Source organism: Phacochoerus africanus, chromosome 8 (assembly GCF_016906955.1).
Source record: "Phacochoerus africanus isolate WHEZ1 chromosome 8, ROS_Pafr_v1, whole genome shotgun sequence".
NCBI classification, from domain to species: domain Eukaryota; kingdom Metazoa; phylum Chordata; class Mammalia; order Artiodactyla; family Suidae; genus Phacochoerus; species Phacochoerus africanus.
In genome coordinates, this window is record NC_062551.1 from 148,502,673 (window position 1) to 148,517,673 (window position 15,001).

At 32.9% G+C, this 15,001-nt stretch overlaps 1 protein-coding gene across 2 annotated transcripts in view; it reads right to left on the reverse strand.

The window, feature by feature from the left end:
* The window catches only part of EFCAB7 (EF-hand calcium binding domain 7), a 59,083-nt gene that overhangs the window by 31,075 nt on the left and 13,007 nt on the right, over positions 1-15,001 (reverse strand). For both annotated transcript variants that reach the window (XM_047788813.1, XM_047788812.1), the window contains exons 3-7: positions 14,036-14,247; positions 13,340-13,426; positions 12,547-12,742; positions 11,716-11,837; positions 1,334-1,475 (exon numbers count right to left, since the gene is read on the reverse strand). In XM_047788813.1, coding sequence (XP_047644769.1) covers positions 1,334-1,475; positions 11,716-11,837; positions 12,547-12,742; positions 13,340-13,426; positions 14,036-14,247 — 759 coding nt within the window. The remainder of the gene's footprint in view (positions 1-1,333; positions 1,476-11,715; positions 11,838-12,546; positions 12,743-13,339; positions 13,427-14,035; positions 14,248-15,001) is intronic.

Here is a 15,001-nt window from a genome sequence, read left to right on the forward strand (position 1 = left end):
TGATACCTTTACCTGAAAAATGACCATTGTAATTGTCATTTAAAAAGTGTCACCTACCAAACGTTGTAAGTGTCCTACAAGATATAGTAAAAACTTTTAGATTCTCTACTTTACAAGGGAAAAAGAATGAAGAATTCTCTACTGAGTAAATGTTTATAAGTAAACATAATAAAAGGAAAATAATGATTGATAATTAGAACAAATTAACATTAAAAGGATGTCTAGGGAAAATATACACATAGCCATTTTTCACTAATTAAAAATTATGTAATAACCCTATAGACACTAGGAAATTATTAATTTTTATCTAACTAAAAAGAAAATACTGCCATGAACACAAAGATTATTAATAAGGATTGTCTAAACTGTATGACATAGGACTTTGAAGGTATTAAAAAAAATACCTGTAGTTTATATTTGTCTCAAATCATACTCCCATAGAAGTTTTCTTTTCTTGTCCTTTCTTTTTTTTTTTTTTTTGCTTTTTAGGGCTGCACCCATGGCACACAGAAGTTCCTAGGTTAGGGGTTGAATTGGAGCTGCAGCTGCTAAGCTATGCCACAGCCACAGCAATCCGGGATCTGAGCCTCGTCTGTGAGCTACACCACAGATCACAGCATTTCCAGACCCCCAACCCCACTGGGCGAGGCCAGGGATTGAACCCGCATCCTCATGGATACTAGTTGGATTTGTTTCCCCTGCACCACAATGGGAACTCCAGAAGTTTTCTTAAACATATTAATTTTTTAAATTGATGAATGGAAAGAGCTAAGAATTATTAACAAATAAAAAATGAATTCGGAGTTCCCATCATGACTCAGCAGTTAACGAACTGAGTTAACTAGTATCCCTGAGGACATGGATTTGAAGCCTGGCCTCACTCAGAGGGTTAAGGATCTGGCACTGCTGTGAGCTGTGGCATATGTCGCAGACATGGCTTGGATCCCGCATTGCTGTGGCATAGGCCAACAGCTACAGCTCCGATTTGACCCCTAGTCTGGGATCCTCCACGTGCTACAGGCGTGGTCCTAAAAAGACAAAAGACAAAAAAAAAAAGCTAACCCTATGTCAAGAGGAAACCACACAACATTCTGCCGTTCTTTTTTAAATGAATTATAATAAAACATACTTTAAATGTTTATAAAAACAATTTACTTTCTTTGCACAGTATGACAACACAGTCAATGTATAAATGACTTTCTCTAAATGTATTAAACCACATGTTTCTTAGGCAGATCACTTTCTTCACTAACTAGAACCATCAAATACATAAGTATTTCCAAAGCAGGCATAAATTGATATTTTTTTTTAAATACAGAAAATATAAACTTGCCTTCAGCTTGACTCAGGTTTAATGGCTTAATTGTCAGGTAAACCATGGATCTCTGAGCTATTTGCATCCTATACTGATGACTAATGATTTCACCATCTTCTTCCAAGAAAAAGCAACCTTTTGACTGTACACATTGCCATTCCTGAAATGAAGGAAAAATTTTTTCAAACAATACTTATTAAAAGTTTCCAGCATGCAGAGCAGTGAGGTAAACCCAGGGAAGATAAAACAGAAATGCCAGAAAGAGCCAATGTTCTCTGAGAATTTGCAACGTCATTAAGAAGTAGCGTTTAGATAACAAAAAATTAGGAAAATATATAATGGAGAGAAGAAATATAAAAAACACAGGTCATGCGAGTTGGAGACATACTGAAACAAAGTAATAAATAAACATCTTCCTGCAATAATCAGGGTGAGATTAGTGCTTTGTGCATACAAAAAATGAAGACGTAATAAGGATTTTTAAAACTGATATGCTGAAAGATAAAGCAATAGGAATTTATATTTAAAAGATAAAATATGTGACAACCAAAATAACTATCTCAGGTCAAGGTAACTAAAAAAAAAGCTGAATTCATTTCACATAACCAAATGTTCATAAATACCAGCTTTGAGAAAGATCTTTCTCTAAAATGGCCTCTATTATCTCTTGGTCTCAAATTCCTTCTCTGAAGTTCCAAACTAACTTGTTTATATGGGATCTCATAACTAGAACCTAGTAACAAGTTCTACTTGAAGATGGCACCTTATGCAGAAAGTAAAGAATTCTTTATTTAAGGTATGAGAAATTGTTCCATTATCATAGATGTGAGCAAAAATGCTTTCCAATTTATCATGATTAGGCTTGCCTACCTATAATATAAGATACATATTTCTGTTCTACTCCTAATGACTTTCAAAAATAGAATATTAATGAGGTTTTGAAGCAACTTTATAAAGAATGATTTTGAAAAATTATCTGTAAATATATTTAGATAATAAGTTCAAGGTTTTAATAATATTAAGATAACTTTGAAAAGGTATGCATTAGCTATATAATAATAATATAAAAATACTACTAATACACTATAGAAAAATTTACTACAACACTGAAAAGGCAAAAACCAGTATAATTTTCATTAAGATTGATGTCTTACTTTTTAAAGGCTAAATTATCTTAACAAATACTTTCACATCATTTTCTATCATGTAAATTATAATTATATTCATATTTTATATTATTTTCATAGCACCAAAATACATTTAAAATTAGAAATTTTAAAATAGGGGAAAAAAATCTTCCACCCTAGTTTGATTCTTATGTAACCATTCCTAATTCTGCCTTATTAAAAAAAACCCAATTTTTACACTCTAATTAACATTATTTTATGTTCTACATTTTTCACTTAATATGAAACATTGTGCTTTGAAAAAAAGTTGGACTCACACTTCCTGATTTTAAGATTTACTATAAAGCTACAGTAATCAAAACAGTGTAATACAAGCATAAAGACAAATATATACACCAATGGCATGGAATAGATAACTCAGAAATAAACTCTTACAAATACGGTGAAATGATTTTCAACAAGGGTGTCAAAACAAATTTCAACAAATGTGGCTGTGAAAACTGGATACCTCTGCAAAATAATTAATTAGGACCCTTACCTTATAACATATACTAAAATTAACACAAAATGGATCTAAGACTTAAATGTAAGTATTAAAACTACAAAACTCTGAGAAGAAAACATAGGGGGAAAGCTTCATGATACTGGATTTGGCAAGGATTTCTTGGATATGACACCAAAGCAGAGGCAACAAAAGAAAGTGTGAACTGATTTCTCTAAAATTAAAAACGCTTTGTGCATCAAAGGACACTTTTCAACACAGTGAAAAGGCAACCCACATAATGAGGAAAAATATCTGCAAATCATACATCTGAAAATGGAGTAATGTTCAAAATATATTAAAAACTCCTACAACTCAACAACAGAAAAGCCAAAAAAGCCCAATTAAAAAAAGACCATAATGAGTAATGTTCAAAATATATTAAAAACTCCTACAACTCAACAACAGAAAAGCCAAAAAAGCCCAATTAAAAAAAGACCATAGGACTTGAAAAGACATTTCTCCAAAGAAGATACACAGATGGCCAATAAGCCCATGAAAATAAGCTCGACATTATCATTAGAGAAATACAAATCAGAACCACGATGAGGCATCACCTCATACCCAGTAGTAAGACTATAACAACAGCGATAACAATAATAACAATAAACACCAGAAAATAACAAGTGCTGACAATGATGTGGAGAAATTTAAACCCTCATGCATTGCTGGTAGGAATATAAAATGATGAAACCCTTGTGGAAACAGTTTGATAGTTCCTCCCAAAAAGTAAACATAGAATTACCATGTGATCTAGTAATTCTGTTTCTGGGTATATACCCAAAAGAACTGAAAACAAAGTCTCAAGGATATAAATGTCCATTGACAAATGAATGGATAAACAAAATATGGCATATACTCATTACAAGATATCATTCAGCCTCAAAAGGCTGAAATTCTGAAATGAAATTCTGACACATGCTGCATATGGTCGAACCTTGAGGACATTATGCTAACTGACGGAAGCCACACAAAAATCAAAAGGGCAAATATTATATGCTTTCACCAATATGAGATACCTAGGAGGGTCAAACTGAGAGACAGAAAGTAGAACAGTGGCTGCCAGGAGCGGAGGAGAGGAGGAAACGAGGAGCTATTGTTTAATAGGTACAGAATTTCAGGTAGGGATGATGAAAAGGTTCTGGAGATGGATGGTGGTGGTGGTCAGACTGGCCACACAACAACACGGACTTAAGGCCACAGACTCCTAGACTAAAAAATGGTTAAAATGGTGAATTTTATGTTACGTACAGTTTGGCACAATAAAAAGATTTGCTAAGCAATATTCAAATTCTCAATTTAAATGGTTCTATAATTACCCATTGAGTTGGTATACCATAACTTACTTAGCCATTTCTCAAGTGCTGGACGTGTAGGTCATTTCGAGTTTTTCTCAGCATAGATTAGTACTAAAGTGAATACGATTTTGTCTAAATTCTTTTTCTTCTAATTATATTCTTCAGAAGAACTTCTAAGCAAAAAGTATGTACATTTTTAAGACTAATGATTAAGACCTATGTAACACGCCACTTTATAAAATAGTGATGTGATTTTACAATACCACCAATGATGTATAATGTAATAATCCATAATCACTAAAACTTGGTCAGTACTGTTATCATTAAAAAAATTGGTTCGTGGTTGGGGATGATTTCTTAAGCAAGGTGTGGCTACATAAAATATTCATGATAGTATTCTATATATTTTTGTATATTGCATTTTAATGAATTTTATAATAATTTATATTAATGCAATAAAATAATAAAATTAAAATGGCATTATAATAATTTTGCATTGATTTGAATTTTTCTAATTACTAGCAAGGTTAAACATTCCCCGGTATTTATTATTTGTATTCTTTTGTATGAACTGCCTGTTTATCCCTTATTGTCACAGATCTATTGTAGACTTTGTATTCTCATGTGTTTTAATAAATTCTTTTCACTATTTTAGATGTTAACCACCTTTGTAAGCTTTGATGCATGTATCTTCTCTATTTAATTTTAGTTTTGGTTATTTTTCAATTCTGTAAGTTTTCCTCATTTATTTTATTATTTTTATTTTTATTTTTATGGTCACACCTGCAGCATATGGAAGTTCCCAGCTCAGGGGTTGAACTGGAGCTGCAGCTGCTGCCTAACAGTGATTCTGGATCCAAGCTGCATCTGACACCTACATGGCAGCTTGCAGCAATAAAGGATCCTTAACCCAGTGAGTGAGCCAGGGATTGAACTCACATCCCCAAAGGGACAACATAGGGTCCTTAATCCACTAAGCCACAACAGGAACTCCTTCATTTTTTCCCCTTCATTTTTATATTCATCTTGTCTTTGGAGATTTCTTCTTGAACTGAATTTTAAGAAATGATCATTATTGCTAGCTTTCCATCAGTCATTAGTCACATGCACTGTCATACCTTTGGGGCATAAAAGATATGTATACTTTTAATTCTGAAAAATTAAAATGTGACCTTAAATTATTGGAATTCATCTTCACAAGTATACTGCCCATGACAGAAACAAGTCATTATACATGATATTTCAACAACATCCCTATGAGGCAATAGTGAGTAGATATAAATTAGTTATTTTAATAAACATACAAATTAAGATACCCAGAGGTTATATGGGTTCAGAGTTTTACAAAGAGATTGTAGAAATATTAGGTGTAGAGTCTAAGACTTTTGGAGCAAAGCTTTTACCATTAGACCATGTTTCTAAAAGAAAAAATACTCAAGGCACAATTCAAAACTTAGATAACACAGTGAGGTTCATACTTAGGCTTAGTCAGAAGTTCAATTACTAATGATGTATAAGAGCATGTATAGATTTTCATTTAGCCTCCCTGCAAATCTCTGGGATGGGAATATATTATGGACTAACAACAGATGGTGACATCACCTCAAAGCTAACTGTCCTTAATATAACCAACATGACCTTGGACAATGTTGACTGCCACAGAGAAGAAAGGAAAGATACACTCATGGAATTTAGAGAAGTTACCCTACGAGACAGTTTGAACTAAGATTATGACATCAAATGGAAAACATTTGAAATGTTTTTCCTTTCAATCAATTTTGACTATAGCATTATTAGAGGGAATTTCACCTAATGTACTCTATGAATATATTTTTATATTAACCCAACTGGAATGGCAAAAGATACTAGTTTAGAATTACAGAATATTCAGGTAGAAGTCTAAAAAGCAATTCAGTGCAGAATTCTCTTTTGATTGATGAAAGTCTGAAAAATAAAGTGATATGGTTAATTCACAGTTCTTGTTAATTGGAAAACCAGATCTGGAACCTAGGTATTTTTGCTTTCTTTCCCAACTACCAGCTATAGTCAAAATTCTGTTTTTTTCACAGTTAAATATCTGCCCAAGATTTTTTTAAAAGCTAATATTTAAAGAAACTGCATATTTATGAAATTATTATAATTATGATAAAGCATTATAATTCCAAATTATATATATATGGTAAAGATAAACATAATTATTTGGTTTTCTTACTAAAAAATGTAGATTTTAGTAGCTAAAAAATTTCTTAAATTTGTATTGGAATCATGAGGGTATAGCAGCCTCCTACCCTCCGGTTTAAAAAAGTTTAAGTGAAACTAAAAAATAATGCAGTCTGGTACACTGATAGCAAACAGAATTGGGAGCATTTGGGAAAGTCAAAAATAGAGAATTTTTCCAAGTGCTTACAGTAATTCTGGCTGACAGGAGATACCTTTCTAAAATTTAGCTGGGGAGTGAGTTAAATACTTTTATTAGAGCTACTTCCTAAGTTTCAATTCTAGAAAAGGTACAGGCAGAAGGGAATTTAATAAGGATGGAAAACAGTGAGACAACAGCTATTATAAAATAGAAGAAAGACAAATGCCATATTGTTTATATCAACCAAACTTCAATGTGAAAATCAAATTATTTTGAACATTAAATAGCGCCACTAGGAGAATTTATAGCTCTCCTTTTTAAAAGAAAGAATTCAAATTCTTAAGCTCTTCCAGAGGTATTAAATACATAATGCTTATTCAACTCCAAATTTACTTTAAAACAAATAGATTTTCAATCATACCAAGCTTTTTCTCTAGGATCTAGACTAAAATGTTATGACTTAAAAGAAAAAAAGTACTGACAAATTGGCTGGCTCATGCAAATAAATCAATTTGAAAGGATTATAGATTAAGTTGACAGTTTGAGTATTATTAGGAAAATGGGAGAAGGCTGAGTTTTTAAAAAATTTTTAGAATGACAGAGTAAGAAATTCCATGTATGACATAATTTTTGACAATAGATAAAACAGAAATAAAACAGTAGCCTGTAATTCTTATACAGGGCATAAGGTGGTGCTATATTCTACCAATTCAAGTAAATTCATATAAAAGAAAAAAGAACTGTTAATTCATTTATCATATACAAAGATTATTCATTTCCATTCACAATATATAAGGAAATGCTTAAAAGCACAAATTAAAAATAGCAAAGTTGAAAATTCTAGCTATCAAAAAACTTCAAAATATCAGTAAAGTTACATTTCTCTTGGAACACTGTAGAGAACATGATTTGTTTTGACATAAATTCTGTATTAAGTTTTAGGTGAGGCAGAATTATTAAGCAGTAGATCTGCCACAGACTTAGTCATAGGAGGAACTTATAATCATACACCATAATCATCATCACTATTGTTTTTTATAATGATACCCTGTGTCACATACTTATTAGAAAGATATCTGCTTTTTGTTAAGAGAATTAGATTACTATTGGGAGTTCCTGTTATAGTGCAGTGGAAACAAATCCAACTAGGAACCAGGAGGTTGTGGGTTTGATCAGTGGGTTAAGGATCCAGGGCTGCTGTGAGCTATGGTGTAGATTGCAGACGTGGCTCAGATCCTGTGTTGCTGTGGCTGTGGTGTAGGCCAGCAGCTGTACCTCTGATTCGACCCCTAGCCTGGGAACCTCCATATGCCACAGATTCGGCCCTAAAGAGAAAAAAAAAAGAGAGAGAGAAGTAGACTACGATTGAATTTTTGTTATTAAAGAATTATAAACTGTACATACTTAAAAACAAAGGGTAAAATATATGATTTATAAGGGGAAAATATGATATGGACTGCCACCTAATTGACAAGTTGAATTGATCAACATTTTGAAAATGAGAGATTCTTATGAGAAAATTTTTATTTAGAGTCTTCACAAAAATTAATCATTTCAAGTTTAAAATGTTTATGTTTGCATTATTATATATATGTGTAACATTATAACCTACTTGTTACATAGCATATTCATATACAGCACATGTACATATATATGTAAGACCTACGTAGACACATTTTAATTATGAGTCTGGATATAGTATTGCATCTCTGGAGTTTACAACTCATGGCTTTCTCTAATTTTAGTCATGACTGGCAATTGAAGCTATTCTTGTCCCAAAGAAAAATTTCTGACACTCCTTGTACATTTTAAAACCTAAGTAAATGGACAGAATTCAGAATTAAAAAACGAGCAGTAATACAGTACCTACATATGGCATGGAGAAAGTAATACATGCATAGCCCTGTAAAGACTATATTTTCCTCCAGTAATTCAGATCTTTTACCATTGGTGTGGATTTATGGTTTAAAAGCTGGCTTATGCATACTCCACTACAATAATTTTCTATTTTCTGAAAGACCAGTCTTTTCCATACCAATTCCATACTTTTCCACTCCACATGAAATTGAAGTACCCAAACCTACTTAAAATAGGTTTAAAGTGTTTGAAGAAAACTGATTTAACGATTCTTTTAGTAACTTATTCTATCAATTTTGATTAAAACAAATTATACAATAACTATACTCATAACCAGGTACTTAGAGTTGTGAAACTTAAGAAATATACAAAATCTAAGAAACGAAAAAGATAACTTCCAAGTAAAATGCAAATGCAGAACTGAATCCTGCTGAATAACAAAAGGGTCACAGATTTTTTTTAAAAAAAAATCAGTTCAGGAATTCCCTGGTAGCACATCAGGTTAAGGATCTTCCGTTGTCACTACTGTGGCACAGGTGCAATTCCCTGGCCTGGAAACTTCAGCAAGCCACAGATGAAGCAAAAAAAAAATCATTTCGGCTCATCTAAGAAATACCAGAGACTACACAACATGTCAGCTCATCTAAGAAATATCAGAGACTACACAACAGTGAAAAAAATCAAGATCAGAGAAAGGACATAAAAAGCAAGTATTATGATAGCTATGGAGTTTCCAAAAGATACTAAATTTTATATGAAAGTCACAGAATTTACAAGTTGACAGTATGCCAGCTTCTTTTGATCATTAAAATTCCCCTGCTACCTTTCACCTAATTCCTAATTATCAGGAGTACCTTTCCCTGCTCTTTTTGTCTTAGATGTAAAACTGCTCTTTTGTTATACTATCACTGTGACCCACAGATTAACTTTGGCATTGTCTATTTGATCTGACCCTTCCTTATTATGTTCAGGTACCACCCTCGGCCCAGCTATCCTCACTTTATATCTGGATAATTCTATCAGTCTCTAAATAGTCTCCCTAGTTTGAGGTCTCCATACACAACATACGATACAATAACAGACTTAAACTATACTTTGATCATGTCATCCCCATATAAAGACCTACAGTAATTTTTTAGTTTCACAATAATGTTAACAATGTTATTTACCAAAGTAAAACTATGTCCCTGGCATATGCTAACGGGTTATATATGTTTACATGATTTAAATCTTTTAAAAACACACTAAATATAATTATTCCCAATTTATAGATAAGGAAACTAAAACTCAGAAAGGCTGCTAACTTACCAAAGGGCACACAGTTTTCAAGTGACAAACTAAAATTTAAATAGAGGTCTGCCTCTATTCAAAGGTCTTAATCAGCACCTTAAAACTGTGCTTGGCATAAAGTAGCCATTCAATAAATATTTGTTGAATAAATGGATGAATAAATAAAATACTATGCTACACTAGCACGGTATATTGTTAACCTTTTTTTTTTTTTGTCTTTTTTGTCTTTTCAGGGCCACACCTGCGGCATATGGAGGTTCCCAGGCTAGGGGTCCAATCGGAGCTATAGCTGCTGGCCTACGACAGAGCCACAGCAATGCCAAATCCCAGCCATGTTTGCGACCTACACCACAGCTCACAGCAATGCGGGATCCTTAACCCACAGAGCGAGGCCTGGGATTGAACCTGCAACCTCATCGTTCCTAGTCAGATTCGTTTCCACGGCACCATGATGGGAACTCCTAATCTTTATTTTTCTTTTTTCTTTTTTTTTTTTGTCTTTTGTTGTTGTTGTTGTTGCTATTTCTTGGGCCGCTCCCACGGCATATGGAGGTTCCCAGGCTAGGGGTTGAATCAGAGCTGTAGCCACCGGCCTACGCCAGAGCCACAGCAACGCGGGATCCAAGCCTCGTCTGCGACCTACACCACAGCTCACGGCAACGCCAGATCGTTAACCCACTGAGCAAGGGCAGGGACCGAACCCGCAACCTCATGGTTCCTAGTCGGATTCGTTAACCACTGCGCCACAACGGGAACTCCGATCTTTATTTTTCAATTCAAGGACCATTATACTAAAAAAAGGAGCTCACATGTTACCTTTTTAATGAATATTTGTTGAGCTGAACTAAATTAAAGGAACTATATTGGTATGGGCCCAGTTAATAAGAGCATAACACAGAGAAAAAGTTCTATTATGGCTTTAATATAACCCATGCTAATATTTATTTATATCTTTATACTGGCTGAAATTATGTTTATTTACACTTCTGAATCAGGTAAACAACAATTATTTAACTAAGTTGATTTTATTAGCATTTAATTTAGCCGGGAAATACAAAACGCTTCCATTGGTAGAATACAGTATTGTTGGAACAACAAATACTGTGTGTGAACATGCTGGACATGCACACCAAATTGCTTAGGGTGTACAGATTTCTAAGCAGTCTGAACAAAACTCCTTGGAGGTAATGTTTTAAAATTTTAATATAGAACAAATGTCACTGTCTAGCAATTTAAAGATATAAGGGACTTCAGAGTTCAATAACAAATACAGAGTTGTTATTTGAAACAAAAATGTAGCTCTTGAGAACAATCAGTTCAGTTTTCTAACAGCAGTTATAGTATGTGGTCATAACCATTTTTCCCCCTTTTACTCAGGTCTCTAGGTACACATTTTTAATGTATCCTAGCACTTTCCAGTTAATGTTTTATATTTCTGGAGCTATTATTTTCTGTTGAAAGAAAACTAGTAAAGGTTGAGTCTAGAAAGGGAAAACAAAGAAAGAAGATCAATATTAACACTCTACAAATACTGACTTAGCAAAGCGACTGTGTTGTCCTTCTCTCAAAGGAACTGATGTTGAATGAATGATTTATTTATAAGAAACATCCATGAAAATATTTGCTAAACACAACGAAAAACTGCTTGGCAAAGTCCATAACTGCATGATCTAGTCATCAAGTTCAAAAACTGAAAAGTCATTTTCAAACCAAAGACCTTGTAATAATATTCTTATTCATTTTTGCTTTAAATGTATTAGAACTGGCTTAAGAAAACCTGACGTATTAGAACTGGCTGCGATCCACAGAAAACCAGAGGTTTACTTCACAAACTTTACTTGTTCTCTGTAAACACCAAACAGTTATTAATAAACAAGATCAAATTTGTTTTCAGAAAAAGAAATGTCTATTCATTTAAAATACTATACCTTTATTGAGTTTGGCTCAGTTAACTTTGAGTTTTGATTACTATTAGCACCCATGGTAATTGTGAAGGAAACAGATGTTTTGAACTTTCTAGTTGTTGCCAGTAGAGAGCTCCTGGTGTCACCTGTAACAAGTCAAAACTATTTAGTCTCATATTATGAAAAGGTGTCAACAGGAAGCCTGTTCTAAACAGTGTAGTATAAAAGGACCATGTATTAATTTCACTCTCTTTGTTCTTCCAGTGAAATAGAGTCAAAAGTTTTATATTTATCAGGATTTAATGGTTACTAATTTATGGTCTACTAAGATTCTTTATTTCAATATGACATCTTTTAGCCTGAAATTTTAGTTTTAATAAAATATAATGAGCACAGCCAAGTCAAGCTCCATAATAAAATTTTACTCCAATAGATTTTTATAGTTAAGTGAGTCTAGAAACGGAGCTAACAAAAGTTGGATTCTCATTTGTTTTATCACTGATTAAGCTAAGATGGAAGGAAAAATCTGAATATGATTGCTAATTCCTTTTTTTCTTTTTGTTCTTGAAGTATGCTTGGTTTACAATGTTGTGTTAGTTTCAGTTGTACAGCAAAGTGATTCAACTATAGATATAAATGTGTTTGTGTGTGTGTGTGTATTCTCTTTTTCAGATTCTTTCACCTTATAGATTAGTACAAGATATTGAGTACAGTTCCATGTGCTATACAATAGGTCCTTCCTGGTTATCCATTTTATATTTAGTAGTGTGTTAAGTTAATCCCAAACTCCTAATTTATCCCTCCCCCCCCTTTACCTGATCCTTAATTCTTGAACAAAGAAGAAAAAGCAAATACCTTTATTTGAGAATGATTCTTGATCAGTTTTTCTTATGATTCTAGGTGATGGTTTTGGTACTGGTGATGGGCCCCTTTCAGGGGACCCTTCAATGTGGCTTCCAAACTGTTGACACCTCAGTTTACCGTCAACCTCCAATTTTTCTAGTGCAGTTTTGAGACATTGTTCATTGGTTGTCATATATAATTTACAAAACTATAGGAAACAAAAAGTATTCCAATGGGTAAAACATTCAATCATACATTTGGGAGGAGAAAGAAAATTCACATTAGTAAGCAAGGGATAGACTGATAGAATATATTTCCTATTGAACAGGGCTACTCGTTTTATTTTCTTGACCACCCTCAAGTGACCTAGTGAAATGCAGCCATGATTTAAGGAGGAGACCATACTCTGAGTGAAAATAAAATGTTACACAAAGAGAGGTGATTTATTATTATTTTTTCACAAGACGTGTAGACTTGCATTTGTTCTAAATAATTTTTATGATTTCTACACTCCAGAAAAGGCAAGTTTCTAATGAGAGTGTGTGTGTGTGTGCGTGTGTGTGTGTGTGTGTGTGTGTGTGCATGTATATGTGTATGCACATATATGTATTTAAACTTGGTTATGTTATTTTTAATGTAATAATCAGATTACAATTGTGGGACTGGAGAGATTAAATTTCAAGTATAATTAGTACACAATATATAAATACGTCACAATGTCAATAGTAAAAAGATGTGCCCCTTTATAAAAATTCTTCTCCTATACAGTAAGCAAATTTACATCAGTATGAGCTTATTTATGTACCTTAATGTAGTCAAATTTGCCATCAGCATTTACATCAGCCAAATTTATTATGGCATTTACTTCTTCTCGAGTCATCTTCTCACCTCTCTGAAAAAACAGGATTTATTTTAAAGGGACATAATTATTATTTTGTTATGCATGAAAGTGGAAATTAATTTTAATCTTTTCTACAAGTTTGAATATATGGTTTCATTAAAAATTCCAGAATGAGTATTATATCAAGTGAGAATGAAACTGTTACATGAAATAAAATTTCACAATTTTATTAAATTTTGTAAAAGTGTACTGAATTTCAAGTTTACTGAATTTCAGTAATAACTACTATAAAATTTAGAATAATAATACTTTCTCATGTTGTACCAAGAAAGAGAATTTTTTCTGAATATTATTTATACTTTAGTTCTCTTTTGCTTATCACATATGAACCTATCACTGATTTACAAAGAATGCTGGGCAGGAACGAACTGCAGAGGAACACAAGAGGATTACAACATGGGTTCAATTTTATACTTATCTTTTATTTATAAAGCACCTTTCATCCAGAAGGATCCTTAAGTACTTTACAAACAACATATATGTGATTGATTTCACCTGCCAGTAAAATAGCTATTTTTGATGTGGACTTCAGTAGCCGATGCTAGATTCCAAGTTGTTTTACAAAATATGCATATTACAAAACTGTTTCACAGCTCTTACCTTTGTTAAAAGTTTATAAAGATCAGTGTGTAAAATACAGCCATCATCATTTACATCTAATTGCTTAAATGATTTTAGCAATTCTGCTTTTGAAGTAGGTTTTTCCTTTCTTAAAATTATACAAAAATCATCAAAATTGAGTTTGGCAGTTTGAGGAGTCCAATACTTATTAATGGTCTTTTGGGATGGATTTCTTCCTGCATGCTGAAGAGCTGCCCAATAAAACAAATATTTGTTATAGTAACATTTGGAATTGATATTTAAGTGTATTTTTTTCTTTAAATTGTTACATATTACATTATATAAAAGTACACACATACCATTATATTAACTTTGGTATTGATAATCTAATGACATCAATGAATGCTTGGCTTTCAAAAATGAAAACATACATATATGTTATAAGCTAAATATTCTCAATATATTAATGACAAGATTAAATAGATTTTTTCCTGTTCTAACAGCTGGTTCTCAACTTACATAGTTTAATTAACTGACAATATGTAATTTATCTCATAACAGTGCCTAGAAAAAAAAAGATTAAAAACAACCATTCACTTGTTTTGAAGACATGAGAATAACCACAAAAAGCATAAATTATTACTTTTTATGGTTAAACAAATATCTTAATAAAATGAGAAATATTGAGAACATTACTGTCAACAAATCATGATATCTAAAATGTTCATCATTGCCAGCTTTTAAGAGTTTCAAGAATAGGAGTTCCTGTTGTGGCTCAGCGGAAATGAATCTGACTAGCACAATGATGATGCAGGTTCGATCCCTGGCCTCGCTCAGTGGGTTAAGGATCAGGTGTTGCTGTGAGCTGTGGTTTAGGTCGCAGATCCAGCTCGGATCTGGCATTGCTATGGCTGTGGTGTAGGCCAGTGGCTGCAGCTCTGATTTGACCCAGAGCCTGGTAACCTCCACATGCTGCAGGTGCAGCCCTAAAAAGACCAAAAAAAA